The sequence below is a fragment of the Nicotiana tomentosiformis genome, chromosome 2, assembly GCF_000390325.3.
Source record: "Nicotiana tomentosiformis chromosome 2, ASM39032v3, whole genome shotgun sequence".
Classification (NCBI taxonomy): domain Eukaryota; kingdom Viridiplantae; phylum Streptophyta; class Magnoliopsida; order Solanales; family Solanaceae; genus Nicotiana; species Nicotiana tomentosiformis.
Genome location: NC_090813.1, coordinates 88,911,827 through 88,927,532, shown reverse-complemented (window position 1 = coordinate 88,927,532; position 15,706 = coordinate 88,911,827). Strand labels below are relative to the sequence as shown.

The 15,706-nt window shown below is 34.6% G+C and overlaps 2 protein-coding genes across 3 annotated transcripts; one reads left to right on the top strand and one right to left on the bottom strand.

The window, feature by feature from the left end:
- Positions 1–2,522: 2,522 nt before the first annotated feature.
- On the top strand, positions 2,523–7,511 carry LOC104102576 (agamous-like MADS-box protein FUL-L). Of its 2 annotated transcripts, none has more exons than XM_009610319.4 (8): positions 2,523–3,099; positions 5,155–5,233; positions 5,695–5,759; positions 5,969–6,068; positions 6,394–6,435; positions 6,600–6,641; positions 6,750–6,874; positions 7,145–7,511. In XM_009610319.4, the coding sequence occupies exons 1-8, from the start codon at positions 2,915–2,917 to the stop codon at positions 7,254–7,256; spliced, it is 750 nt and encodes a 249-aa protein (XP_009608614.1). In that variant the 5' UTR covers positions 2,523–2,914; the 3' UTR covers positions 7,257–7,511. The 2 variants fall into 2 exon arrangements, with proteins under 2 accessions (XP_009608614.1, XP_009608611.1); XM_009610316.4 differs by having other exon boundaries at positions 2,752–3,099; positions 6,600–6,650.
- A 2,352-nt stretch (positions 7,512–9,863) lies between these two features.
- LOC104102572 (ultraviolet-B receptor UVR8) lies at positions 9,864–15,428 on the bottom strand. Its single transcript, XM_009610310.4, has 8 exons — positions 14,855–15,428; positions 13,557–13,750; positions 13,362–13,409; positions 12,803–12,875; positions 12,416–12,587; positions 10,681–11,112; positions 10,401–10,592; positions 9,864–10,130 (listed from the first exon to the last, which is right to left on the bottom strand). The coding sequence occupies exons 1-8, from the start codon at positions 15,108–15,110 to the stop codon at positions 10,094–10,096; spliced, it is 1,404 nt and encodes a 467-aa protein (XP_009608605.1). The 5' UTR covers positions 15,111–15,428; the 3' UTR covers positions 9,864–10,093.
- Between the last annotated feature and the right edge of the window lie 278 nt (positions 15,429–15,706).

The window sequence follows — 15,706 nt, the reverse complement described above, 5'->3', positions numbered from 1 at the left end:
AGCGAGAACTTGAGACACCTTCCTTCAAGTTTAGTTTATAACATTAACGTCCCTTGTAATTTAAGATATTATACTTACTTCCTTTATTTTGATTTTCATGTAACAATTGTTTTTCATAATTATTAGTAATGCAAAAATTGTAGCAAACTGACCAACCTTTTATCATTCTTTATTATACAGCACTCCTTATTTAAGTAATTGATTTAATAAATACTCCTTTTCTTTACTATAATGAACACATTCGTCTTTAACGTGCTTGCTGAAGTAATTATACCATTTTGTTTTACAATTCTTCCTCGGACCATTCCACTTACCATATTCTTTTTTATAACAGAAAACGAAAACTCGATTATATCTCCCTCCAGCATTTTGCCCATTGAAGTTGAAATGAAACTAAAATGAACTGGAAAGAACTCCCTTTTCTGCCCCATTAAGAAAATTTACCAACAATGTATTAACAAACTATAATTATATAAGTTATTCTGACTGAAGTTGTGATAATTTTTCCTGATTCCATGTTACATTTTTCTCCCTGTAAAATAAAGTGTTGCTTAAGTGTTTTTCTTTGATATGGAAGATCCTGTAGTTTTTCTTTTCATACAATGATCTAATTGTTTAACATTTATTTATTATCAGAATTCAGCCTTCCGAATAATACTTGTACTACTTTTCCCTCCAAAGGAAATAACCGCTAGATCAGTCAACAACACATAACACTAGAATTCACTAAATCCAATCTTTTACTATCTAACAAGATAATGCCATCCTATGTTATTTATTTCTGATTGCATAAATAGTTTCTAATTATGCAAAGAAGTTTTGGCACAATTAGCTTATCTTAAAATCATTCTAAGTCGATTTTTAATTTTTTGCACTGACAATGTATATAAGATACAGTCAGATCACTTACTTATAAGTATTAATTGGTTACATAGTAAAAATGTTATGCCATCACAGGTCAAAATTCACTGTAAGTGTAAAAGCTTCCATATTGTTAATGTATTTAACCTAAATTCTTATAAGTCATGCATGGAAAAATGAGTTTAAATTATACACATTGATGTAGAAAACGTTTAAACTGCCAATACAGTTTAATTGGGTATATAACATATATATTTTTTAAATTATCATATCAAAATTGTTACCAAGAGTTATCTGTTACCATAAGTTAAGTTAACTTACTAACGTTAGAAAATTCTTAAGAAAACTTGCAGTTGCTACCCTTTGGGTGCGCACTGAATAACCTGCTCACTGTGTAAAAGCTCACAAACTGCACATGAGATATAAACCGCATTAATTAGGCAAACATAATGCGACAAGCTCTTGACTGAGGAGACTGCTGGTAAGGAAATCAATCCCAAGTTGTTGGTAAGGAGAATCAATCTCAGATCACTCAACCAACACTACTAGAAATCCGGTAAAAACCGACCAATATTGGTCGGTAATGGCCAAAAACCGACCAAAACGCGACCATTTACGTGTGGACAGTATTTTTGTGGTCGGAAAGACATGCCGACCAAAGTTGGTCGGTCAATTAAATTCAAAAAAAAAAATATTGCAAAAAAAACCCGACCAAAGTTGGTCGGTATTTTAATTATGTAATAAAAAGATTTACCATCTTGGAATCGAACCGGGGTCTGTACTGTGGCAAGATACTATTCTACCACTAGACCATTGGTGCATTTTGTTTTAAGACTGTCTTTTATTTGATTTATACTCTTTAATTGTATTTTCGCACGAAAATAACCGACCAAAGTTGGTCGATTTTAGTAAAAAGTAAAATTACCGACCAAAGTTGGTCGGTTTTTTTAAATGACCGGCCGAATTAACCGACCAATTTTGATCGATTTTTTTAATATTAATTTTTATTTATTTTAATTGAAAAACCGACCAAAGTTGGTCGGTTTCTTGAAAAATAAATTTTGCGGGACTCAAAAATAATCGGTTTTTTGGTCGATTTTTTGACCGACCAAACTTTGATCGATTTTTGCCGAATTTCTAGTAGTGCAACCCTGCGGGCAATGTGAAAGACTTGTGGCAAAACTCGAAACCTACTTAGATTTGTGGATCAAAGAAAAAAGAGAGGGAAGAATGGCCACGATATAATGTACAGGTCATAAGTATGTGAGACTTGGATCCCGTATTTTAGTACATAGGGAAAAGAGTAAAAGCTGTGTATGCTATGACCTGGGACCTTAACGGAGAACGATACATACTAAATGTGAGAAGGACGAAAAAGCGCCCGTCAACGCAAGTATACAAAAAACTGCACATAGAAGTAGTCAGTGACTAAGAATGGCCCCAATTCTTACTGTACATATATAGAGGAAGTACTAAGAAATGACCCCCCCAATTACTGTATTTGTCTTGTGGTTTGTACCAAAAACCTGTGGCCCTAAACGAGACATTAACTACCAGGCACTGCACTGTATCCTATCCAATCACTACTCGACAACACAACAACCCCCAAACCACTCTTGTTTTCACTTTATCTTTTGTTGCCCTTTCATTTCATTCAATTCAGACACCCCCCAACCCCTACACCTTTGTCCTCGTGTTTCTTCTCCATATACTTCCTAATTTAATTTCACTAATCCAAACACAACTCTTTTCATCATTTACATGGTAAGGGACAACCTTAATTGGTCCTCTCTTTTTCCAACCTTAGTATCCGCCAAATTCTTTAAATGCACCAAGATGGCAGCCGACATGATTCAATAATACTTAGGAATACAATTAGTTATAACCTTTGAATAATTATCAATCACCCATAACCTTGATTCTCTACCACTTTCTTTCTTGAGGAATAAACTCCTTTTTGATTTAGGGTTTTTCTTCTTCACTTTTGTTGCTTCCAAATAAATATAATTTTTTGTTTGTTTGTTTTGACCATCACCATATTTGAAATTCTTCCATGGGAAGAGGTAGGGTTCAGCTGAAGCGGATCGAGAACAAGATCAGCAGGCAAGTCACCTTCTCAAAGAGGCGTTCTGGATTGTTGAAGAAAGCAAATGAGATCTCCGTTTTGTGTGATGCTGATGTTGCCTTGATTGTTTTCTCCACCAAAGGCAAGCTCTTTGAGTACTCATCTGAGTCCAGGTATTCCTTAACTTTTATCTTGTACCGAATATTAAATCAAACTCAAAGATACCAAAGAGAAACGGGAGATTAAAGAAAATAATCTAATTCTGGTTATACACTAAAAATTGGTAGTATGATATATATTTCCTAAACTAATTACCGACTCGAACCGTTGATGCAGTCATGCACTAATTTCAAAAGTTTTCTCTATGTTCAGTTAAACTCATTATTTTCTTTCTCATATAATCATTATACCCTTTTATCATTATGTGCGATTTATACCAATTTCACTAGAGTACTAAAGTTTAAGTGATTGATGACTTCGTTTTGAGCGATCGCCATGTATCTTATACGTAATAATGAAAAGTGACGGAGTTCTTAATCTACAAAGCATTGAAGCTTATTTATGTCAGACGAACCAACTAGAAAGGTAAAACAAAAAGACAGTATGATGTTACCTTAATTCCTAACCACATAAATATGTTACTTCTTCTATGCTTCAAACTTTTTGCAGGTTGTCATGTTGGTACTTTCGTTCTTAGACAATTTTTGACATTATTACGTTGCACTTATAAATCACATGCACCAAGAAAAGAGATTTAGAAGTACAACTATATATTGTCAGATGTAATTAACCATCAATGTTCCTGTGTTATACACTGATATTCAACCCCAGTACTGTTTACTCTTTAGTCTGTTTGTCTCTGAAAGAACTGAGAAGTTGTAGCTTGTTGGGGAGCTTTTGATTATTTGGAAATTCAAATCGGAATAAAGGGAGAAAAAAGTCAGACTAAAGAAAAAGTTGACGAAGAGCGTTTCACCTTTAATGTTAAGAGAGTGTTGAATTTAGGCGAGACCAAGACAATCTCTGTCTGAAATGGAGATCCTAGAGCCTTGTGCCTCTTTGTCAGTTCATTCATTATTAATACGAGGAACTCTCTCAGTGACGCGTGGGATCATATATAATCTTATGTGCAGTTTAAGTTCAACACATAGTATAAAAAATTACATTATTAAATTACCTGAAAAATAAAATCATATGTAAATATTACTCCTAATAACAAATGAGATTAGTAATTTCAAAAAAAAGGTAGATAATTTGCAATAATTTGTTAAAATACAATGATAGTGTAAGAGTTTTTGTACTATTATCATATATATAAGTTTAATCTTAACCTAGTTAAAACTAACTGTGACAGGAGATCGTTTCTATACATATTGTTTTGTATTGCACGAAGCAAAATATAAAAACCTCTTCATTTGTCATCGCTAAACCATGTCGTATCACTTTGCGAGTACCAAGTATCTTTGTGACAAAGATAGGAAAGTCTTTTTTCCTTGCCTTCAATGGTACCTAGCAACAACATAAGGAGAATCAAATTTCCTTTAAGAAAATTAAACGAATTACCCAAACATGTTTAGAGCTCTCCTCAACCTACCAGAACTAGAAGATTCTATCTGATTGCCTCTCGAAAGCAAGGAGTCATTCGATAACATTGCTTCCCATTTCAACAACAACAATAATAAAAAATCCAATTTAATCCCACAAGTGGATTCTAAGAAGGATATATAGTGTATACGCAGACCTTAACCTACGTTGAGAAGGTAGAGAAGATGCTTCCGATAGATAATCGACTCAAGGAAAGATGAAAAAACAAGTAGTAGCAACCGGTAGTAAATATCAACAATGTAGCAAGAAATCCGAAGCGAAAGAAACATAAGGTAGTAATAAAAATCTAAATATAAGAACATACAATTCTAATACTAATACTAATACTACTGGTATGGATAAGAAAAATGCACAACTACACACTAACCTTTTATCCTAATTCTCGTCCTCCACTCCTTTCTATTTTGTCTCAGTGATATCTCAAGGCAACTATCTACAGTTAAATTCAATCTTATGTAGAAAAAAAGAAAAGATTTTAAGATTGAGAATGTGTAGGGAAGGGCATTCCTTTTGATAGTTTCTCCTCCAGTGGCCTGGTTTATTCTAAACTTTAATTTTTGTACTCCATCTTTTTTTCTACTTTCTTATGTTCTTTGTTGATCTTCAAAGTGTTTTCTGTGTAGCATGGAAAATATTCTGGAAAGATATGAAAGCTACTCATATGCAGAGAGAAAGTTGAATGCAAATGACTCTGATCCCATGGTAATCCGCAAATACTTCATAATTTTGCTTAACTTTTTTCTTTTTCTTGATTTGTCCGTTGAGTTTTGTCATTGTTGGCAATAAAAAAAGTGGTACCATGAGCTAGCCCTGATTCTGAAACCCTCATTTGGAAGTTAGAGAAAGAGTACTTGTAAATACTAATTGGCACATTTTAAACTTCATGAAATATATATTAGTTTATTTAAAGTTATATTTCAAGTGAAATACTGTTTTGCAATCACAAACTTTCAACTTTCACAAACTTTCTTCCCAGCAAAGTTCGTCATGTTTAGAACACAGTATCAACTTCCACAATATAATTTTTTCTACTACAGCTTCAAATACTCTTCTTTTAAGTTCTATTGAGATATTGTCTAAACGCCTACTGAGATCCGCTCTCTTTATTTATTTTCTAGTCTTGGTTTTCCTTATATATTGACTCTATTGATGCATTATTGTAGGAAAATTGGACTCTGGAGTACCCGAAGCTCATGTCAAGGATTGAACTTATACAAAGAAACATAAGGTACTACTTCTTTTAAGATCAAGCACAAGTATTCATATATAGTGTTACACGACCAGATTCTACTGAATTTATAATTATGAGTTTGGTATACAAAACCAAGAATAACATAGTTTAAAACTTCACATGAGTAGCAAGTTTAAAACTTCACATGAGTAACATTAATTCTTGCTGTAGTCATATAAAATCTGTGTTTACTTCAAAATTTGTAGGCATTATACGGGCCAGGATCTGGACCCTCTTAGTTTGAGAGAGCTACAGAGTTTAGAGCAACAGATTGATACAGCATTGAAGCGAATACGAAGCAGGAAGGTGAGCATTATACACCAACAATAGCATAGTTTAAAACTTCAAATGAGTAGCATTAGTTCCGGCTGCTTATTAATTACGTACTAGGATTAAACTTATATACTGACACTGAATTTATTTTTTACATTTTCCGTATATATAACATGTTTTAGCACACGTCTTATTTTCCAGATTATTAATTTTAGTTTTTAATAACGATTACATGTTTCTTTTAAAGTAACATGACAGTGTAAATATTCTACACTGTCAACGAATGGAAATAAATTTTTTTATTGTTATAATATTGGCATAAGCTAGTTCTCAACAAGTATGTCGCTTGAATATGCAGAACCAACTGATGCACGAGTCCATTTCTGAGCTGCAGAAAAAGGTAATGATACTCCGTCTAGTTATACTTATTATAATTCTGCTACCATAGAATATTTTTAAAAAAATAACATTTGTACTGTCACTTTTGTATCTGCTATATCTATAATGCAAATAAATCTTCCACTATGAGCTGAGGGTTTTGACTAGTTTTGCACATTATGGCAGGAGAAAGCACTGCAAGAACAAAACAATTCGATGACTAAGAAGGTACACCACGTACGACCTGTTTCCTAACATCTTAAGATTGATGTTACATGTCGAAATTCAACTCGGTAGTATCCTTGTGTGCTCATTAAACATTTGAACTGAAAACAGCTGAAAGACAAAGAGAAGATGCAAAGTGGGCAAACACAACCCAATTCAGGCCAAAACTCAGCAACCTTTATGCTACCTCAGCAGCCTCCACCACAATCTCACCAACTTCCTAACCTAACAATTGGGTACTCTCTCTCTCTCTCTCTCACACACACACACATGTGACAATGTTCATCGACAATATATGGTATTATTAGTAACTTGAAAAATAATGCTACAATTTATTAACTAACACTTATAGTTGTGAAGTTGGTTATAAGATATTAGAATATATAAATAAAATCCTACAGTTTTGTGTTAAAACATGTACTACTACATAAAGTTTGGTGAAACCATTGTGAAATTCTTTAAATATCAAAAACTGATAAATAATCAAAGTTTATAAATAATGTCAGTGGACCATTTGAAGCAACAAGGGTAAGGAACACAGATGGAGGTCAAGCTCGCTATGGTTCTAATTCCCTGGTGCCGCCATGGATGATCCGCCATGTCAACACAGAAGGGTGAAAACAAGATGTAATATTGGCTGTGTTGTAGATGTACTCGATCGCTCACACGACAGTACGTAGGCATTGCTTCTGCAACAGCTAGATTAATATAGTTGTCCATGTCTATCTGTATATGTTCCAAACAATGAATTCATTTTCCAGCTTGTATGGTATGGATCATTATCGCCATGAATGATAAATGTAGCCTTATCTCAGCCGCTTTTTTAGAGCATATGATATACGTAATAAAACTCTCATCCTTCATTTTTTTCCCTTTCTTGAGTTTCCTTATTTGTCAATTAAGAAGGTTAAACTGGCAGTGTATCTGAAATATATTCCTTTAGCACAGAAAGATTAAGAAATTAAGGTTAGACCATAAGGTAATAAGCTTTTAGTTATACTCAGTAAATATTTATTTACATTCTTTTGTTGATCACCTTACTGTCTTGTTGTTTTTATATGTCTTTTTTGTACTGTCTCTTTTTGTCTATAGTGCTTATGCTTTTCTGAGCCGAGGGTCTATTGGAAACAGCCTCTCTATTCTCACAAGGTAGGGGTAAGGTCTGCGTACACACTACTCTTCTAGATGTAGAATAATACTAGCTATGTTGTTGTTGCAAATGATTTCTAAGTTTGTATAATTTTGGCAATTGTTTTTACATCTCTGTCGGGTAAATATTAACCTCAATAGGTCCTCAAGTAATTAAAATAGGGACCTAGTCCGAGGAACAAAAGAAGTATCGATTGAGAAACCAGCATACTTTCATTTTTCTCATCTCCTTAGACGATCCAATTTTCAGCTCCTTTTTGCCATGTTGAAAAGATGGGCTGAGCTTAATTTGACCTAGATATACTATAATAGAAACCTATTTATCAGCTTTATTTAGATTCTTTATTAGTTACTTTATATATTTATATTTACAAGTTATATACAAAATCATAAAAAAGAAGAAAATTCAAGATCTCTTAAATTTAGCCTATCAGTTACATGACACTCACCCTCATTTCCAATAATCCCTACATTTAAGATTATGTTCTTTTTCCAAAGAATTTTAAAAATATTTTCTCTATTAATAATCACCCAAAATCTCTCTTAATTTCTTATACCCATTGTTACCCCCAAAATTATAGATTTTTTTCCTTTTCCCTTTTCCAAAGCTTTTCAAACCCAATTTTCCTTTTTCTTACTAATCACCCAAAATTTCTCTCTTTTATTGATACAATGCAAACGAAATTCAGAATACTGCTCTAGAATCAAGTTGTGGGTAAATTTTGAATCTTGTTTTCTTTCTTTCTAAAATCTTTATTGTATGTGACTTGTATATGATACATCAATACCCAAAACAATACTTGATATAATACTAATACAATTATAGTACGATTATATTAGATTTTAGTGTAGAGTTGTGATTGAAACTTGAAGAAGATGAAGATCATAATTGTATCACAATTTTTCAGAAATGTATCACGATTGTATTATAATTGTATATGTATCATAATTGTTGATGGAATTGTATTATAAATGTATGATAATTGTATATTCATTGTATATTGTTACGAGCAGTTGTGAGTTCGTGACGAATTTCACAATTTGTATCACAAATATATGATAATTATATATTAATTTATTAGTATTGTATCGGGTATTATTTTGGGTATTAATGTACCATATATATAGATACAATTGTGATACAAATATGATACAATTGTGTTTTATGCATTGATGTATCTGATACAATTCAAATACAATTATGATATAGTTATCATACAATTCCTGAATATTTCTTTATTTTCAGTGTTGTCCAATCTCCCAGCAAAAGAACGATACAATTGATGATTTTTTAATAATATAAAGTTGTCGGGAATGATGGGAAGAGAGAAGATGAAAATTCTGGGAGTAAATTAAGGGATTTTGATGTAAAAAAAAAAGGAGGAGAGAGAAGAGGAGAGGGAAAAAGAAAAAAAGAAAATGATGTAATTGAATCTCTTAATTGAAGGTACTAATAATGGAGTGTGAGCCTTTTAAGGAGCAATCTACATAATTGGTAAGAAAAACCTATATACTTATTAAAAACTACAAAACATAGAGAAGATAGGTAATTAAGTTTCTAATATAGTATAATTAGCTAAAAATCCCAAATTGAAGTCGTCATAACAGTGACAAAAGGCGTTACAGAGTGAGCAGGAATTATTAATGTTAGTATAATTAGCTAAAAATCCCAAATTGAAGTCGTCATAACAGTGACAAAAGGCGTTACAGAGCGAGCAGAAATTATTAATGTTATTAGTATATATATATATATATATATATATATATATATATATATATATATATAAAACCCGTAATTGAACAAAAATATAGCAAGTAAAACATTCAGGTTGAACACTAATTTTGCTAATGAGATATTGTTTGCTAGCTTCCAAAGTGCCAAAAGTATTAACACCAACAAATGATTTCCATTCAAAAGTACTCCAGTTATCTGAGAAAGAACAAACATGAAACTTTTATAATCCAAAAAGATAATTCCAAATAGAACAAATTGATTCAAATTAACATATTCACGAGATGGAAACTCGAGCATCACATCGCACTAACGTAAAAAAAGGGGGCGAACTGAAGACGGAATTTTCTCAAAAATATTAACTAATTTAGAGTTGGGTTAAATGTACACGTTTATTACCGTATACAATTTATTTCCAATTAAAACCTGCCAATCTAATAATGAAGCACCACACTACGACGAGATAATACATGTGATGAAGAAATAATGGGCGTTCTCACTATTGAATTACACGAATTCAAGATTCAACCCCAACTGGGGAGTACGTGATATTACTTTGACACTATCAATGGCTTCACGTACCATACTCGTCATCATTGTAGTAATGCTCCCTGTAAATGCAAACAAAGAGATGAAAAAAGTTACGACAATGAGAATTCAGATAGCCGACCCCCACTTTCTTGGGGTTGACCCAGTAATTGTTGTAAAAAGAGCTGAGACAATGATGCAGCATAAACAAGGAGAAAAAGAAGATGCCCGACAAAGAGGACGAGGAAGGCAAGGAAGCTTTATAATAAGACGAGGTTTTAAACCTTGAAAGAACCAGCAACTGTTTTAAATAGAATGATTCAACAGCATATATGCTTCACTAGTATTTCTACCTCAATCTTTCACAAAGTCGTGCTAAAGCATCAGCTCCTGTTCTCGAGGCAATATCTTCAACCTCCAAAGCATTGGATACATTCACAGTTTCTGCAAGCTGAAACTCGCACAACTCCTTCAGCGAACATGCATCTGTCAACACTGCTGAATGTCCACCACCAGCAGCCATTTTGCGGACCTCCCCAACACACCTGAAAAAGCCAGTGCTTGAATTAGAAATGACATTGTATCAAACAAATTTCAAGACCTAGTTAAGCAATAGGCTCTCATGAAACATACCAATCAACTGGTGACGGATACCAGGCATATGTCGACTTCTCATTAGCCGCTTGACCGTAGCAATTGTAACCCCATCCATGTATTCGTCCATCTTTAGCAGAAATAAGTGTGTGTGAATGCCCACAAGCAACAAGTTGCACACCATCAGGAACAACCAAAACTGGTATATTCCGGAGCATCATCTCAGATTCATTGAGTTTGCATGAAAAGAATCCATTTAGGGGACCAACTCCCAATTGTCCAGCCTGACCACCACCCCAAGCATAAAGAGCCCCTTTTGCAGTCACAGCACAGCTATGAACACCACCACAGGCAACATCTTTTATAATTATGCCATCAAGGGCAACTACACGCCTAGGTAAAAGTTCCTTGTCACCTGACTGAAGGGAACAATGCCCAAGTTGTCCCATGCTTCCCAGTCCCCATGTATAGCTGTAGATAGTCAAAATGACTTTAAGATAAGTCTGCGAGCATCAAAATCATACGAAATGGACGGGGAAGCAGAAAAGAAATCACATGATCTATAGCAGCTGTTGATGAGTAAAACACAACCATCACTAAGTGGTATGATACTTCAAGGAATAAAAGAAAGAGCAGAAAAAAGTGAAAGCGAAGAGTCAAATGGTCAATCCAAGAAGCAGACCAGGTAATGCAGTTTTCAATTTGGAGAACAGAAATTCATTACATCAACGTCATTCCTTGACACAGCTTTTAATTCTTCACTATAAAAAAGGCACTAAATGAAAGCAAAGATTCCAATGAAATATAAGAAATCAAACAAAAAAAAAAGCCTTGGAACAAATTTATCAGCTTTAGTCCACTAGCCCTGTGGGTCGTTAAGTCCAAAAAGGTTAATGAGCGGTACAACAGAGAGATGGCAGATCATCATGAAGATACATGTAGTGATGCTTCTTATTCATTTGATGAGGGGTCAATGACTAACTCAGACCCACAATGACTCAGAAACTTTAATTTTTACCTGACAAGCAAGGTTGCAGTAGTGGCAAGAGCATTTACCAAGTGGTTGGGAGTTTTCTTGACCACCGGAAAGGGTCATCATTGGATTCTAGTTAAGAACGTTCGTGGGAGCGGGGTTGGGGGTTTTCACCATAACACGAAAAAAGTTCAATTTTTACCATAAATTCCTATCAACATAGGAAAGAACAAGCAAGGACGAGAACTTAGCTTTTACTATGGCATACGCAAATGATAGTATGCTATTATAAGGGGTCCTTTGGAAGGAAATTTCTTATCTCAAAGAGCTTTGTGATAAAGATTCCTTCTTAAATTGGAAACTGAAATAACTAAACTCTAATCTTCTACAGCTTTTCTTTTTTGATAAGTATCTTCTACAGCTTTTTAACGTGTAGTTGTTCTACTGTGGGCGAGGTCCCTCTGCTCTAAGCCTCTATCTCTCTTCTTTTAATGTGCGTGTGTGTGTGTGTTTATGGATGTGGTAGTTTCTAGGAATACTGTCTAACAAAATCCTGTAATTGAAACCAGAAGTCATGCTCGCAAATGTAATATTTTAGCAAGGACCAGGCTTTCGATGATTCAAAAGAAAATAAGAGAAGTTTCACAAATGGGCAAAACAAATCCTGCAAATCAAGTAGTGTGTATCTTTATGGTTCATTTTCCCTGACATCCACCTCCACTTGTGCCATGCGGATAACCACAATTCTCATGCTTAGCATCAAAACTTATCTCCATCAAGAAAGGTCCAATGAACACTTACACATCGCCTTTCTCTGATATAGCTGCAGTATGGTATTCCCCGCATGACACTTGGGTAATCTTCACAAGTTCAGGGGCTTCATCGAGAAATTTAGCATATCCATTAATTACACGAGGGCCTTGAAGGCCTTCAGATGTAACACCTCTCCCAAGCTGACCATATTCATTATAGCCTGCTTTACCAGAGCAGTGACAAAATTTTCATTAACACATGACACAATATGTTTTTATCTCTATCGCTGTGTAAGCTGATAGAGAATGTACACATGAAAAATAGAAATAAAAAACACGGATCCATACACTTATTCAACGACTTCATCAAAATTACCGGGAGGATATATTAAGCATAGAATGGTATATACAGGTGAATCAAGAAAGTGCAAATTACCCCAAGCTTGCAGTAAGCCTTCTTCTGATAAAGCCACAACATGAACAGCACCACAAGAAACTTGGCGGATAACCTGAACAAAATGGAAGAGCATATAAATACCAGAAAACTTGTTGCACAATGCGATGCCAAGTCGCTTCTTGTATAAGGAGACCCCGAATTAAATCATTTGCACGTAATAACCAAAGTATATAAGTTATACATGCATATGGTGTATTCATGATAAATATTTTGCACGTAATAACCAATAAATCTGTTTGCAAAATATCAAATGTAAATATGCTTGCACACAACACAAAAAATGATTATTTAAAACTTGATCAAACCTAAGCCTCAACCCAATAAAAACCGTGCTTTTAGATGGCTAGCAACTTCATACAAAAAAGAAAAAGCTTGTAGGCGTAGATCAGATAGACTTCAGGAAAAAGTAAGACTGCTACCATAACATAAATGCAACTAGATAAATGGTTAAGCCCAGCTGGTACCACACAGAAGTGATACATTTGCACGAGAACAGAGAAATATCCTCCAAAGCAAATTCTCAAGACACAGTTCATACCGTAGAAGGAGCAAAGGCACCCCAAAAGAGTCGTGGATAGTTGGATCCCTGCATTAAATAATATGGGCAAAAGAATTGTGACCTCAAATAAACAAGCAACAACAACAACAACAACCCAGTATAATCCCACTAGTGGGGTCTGGGCCCTCAAATAAACAAGGTAACTGTTAAATCTGAAGGTTTTGTGAGACTGACCTGGTTCTGTCCCCACACCCAAAGTCTCCGAATTGACATGGTACCATCATTTTCACGTGGTTCTGAAATAGCAGCAGTGCAATGTGCCCCACATGAAATGCTAATAACAAATTCAGATTGTAATTGCTTCACTTTCTTGGGGTGCTTCCTAGCACTTTCAGTTCCATCACCCAGCTGACCAAATTCGTTAGCCCCTGTTTGAAAGTATAAAAATTAGGAGCGTTCTATAAATTATTTCATGTCGCAATGAGAAGTTAATACCACTCTCCTACAGGAAAAGCAACTTCCTCCCGAACAAAAGCAGGACCAAGCTTCTGAAATCACTTGTCTAATAACTAAAAGTCTAGGTACTTCCCAAAGAGGTAAACTTTACAAGTAAAATGAACTGTTCGATATCAACTTAAATCGCATAAAGTGGCAACGTCTTCTTTGCAGCATATCTCTTTGATTAAAGGAACATAAAACAACTAACAGGTAATTTATTTGAGTAGAAAATACACAAAAACATAGTAAGATCAAGCAAGAAACGCAGTAAATGACCACCAGGAGAGTCCTTTATAATCAGTAAGAATAGTGTAATAGCTTTCAAAGACACCAGTTATAGCAAATGGCTAACCAGCCGAAGGGAATTAAACCATGTTCAGGAAAAAATAAACGATAACGGGGTTTACATGAGAATTCATCATTTGTTTTGAAGAAGACAATAGAGGATTTGTTATCATCATGATCTGTCCTCCCAACTTCTTAATTTCTTTCAACCCACACCTGGATATTTTGCAATGGGATATCGAGGTAATCCACACAATGACACAAGTACCACCAACAAAACACTCTTTGCTCCTGCCTTCCCAAAAACGCTAGTCCGTGGGATGAAATAAAGAGCACAAAAGAAACAGAAGAGAAAAACAATAAAAGTTGGTTTTACATTCATGTATTTAGCACATTCATGGGGTATAGCATCTTCGAAAACTCTTTCTCAAACAAATTTTGATCGATAGATTTATTTGTATGTTGCCTGATGCAATGTCACCAGACCAATGATAGCCTGATCAAGCTAAAGACTATGTTTTTCTTTCTTGATTCCACCCAATTCATGTCAAGAAAAAACACAAAATATGCAGACATTTGAAGTTGTAACTCACAAAAAAAAAAAAAAAAAAAAAAAAAAGTACTTGGCGAAAAAAAGACCAAAAATTGGGCAAATTTTGTTAATGATCAATCAAGAAAAGCAACCCCAAACAAACAAAATAAAAGATGGATATTGAAAATGAAGGATGTAAAGGCCAAAAATGTCAAACCCCATGTAAAAAGGGAGCCATCAGAGGCGACAGCAGCAGTGTGTTCACGACCACAAGCAATATCCAACCAACGAGAATTCCCACCAGCTGGGCATCCAAATAGCTCTGGAGGCAGCTGCTTTGGTATCCTCAAGCTCCTCTCTTTGTCCCTCCGACCCGTTTGCCCAGAATGGTTGTAACCCCAAACGTAAATTGCACTCTTATTTGGTAGACTCACGGGCCGCCGCGACTCCCCAAATATTTCATTAATATCCATTTAATTTAACTTATCAAGAAGAAAAGTTGACCTGATGAATCACACAATACTAAAGAAATGATCTTTTGCTGCTATTTTTGCAAATGAAATTAATCCAAGTCCCTAACTTTGACCAGAAAATATAAGCTCGAAGAAGTTGACAATGAAATGGATAAGGATATATAAGGGGGTTGAAATTATTCCGGGAAATTTGAAGAATTTAAGGTTGCAGTTTCAGCTCCAAAGAAAATGGCAGTTGACAGATGAAGGGAGGGGCAGGCACCAGTGCTGATTCCTGCCCGACCGTTTTGCCCCAACCGATTTTTCTAGACCTTTTACTTTAACTGCAAATCAACTTTAATATATACCCTCTATATTTCATTTTATTTGATCAAAATTTTGATATAAGTCTTTTATTTCATTTTATGTGATATTGTACTTTTTAATAATAATAATAATATAACCAGTGTAATCTCATATAATGGGGTCCAGGGAGTATAGTGTGTTGCATACCTTACCCCTATCTTATGTCGGTATTAAGGACAATCGCGTGCACAAGGTATCTTGCATTCACGCAGGGTCCGGTGAAGAGTTGCACCATGAGGGGTATGATGCAG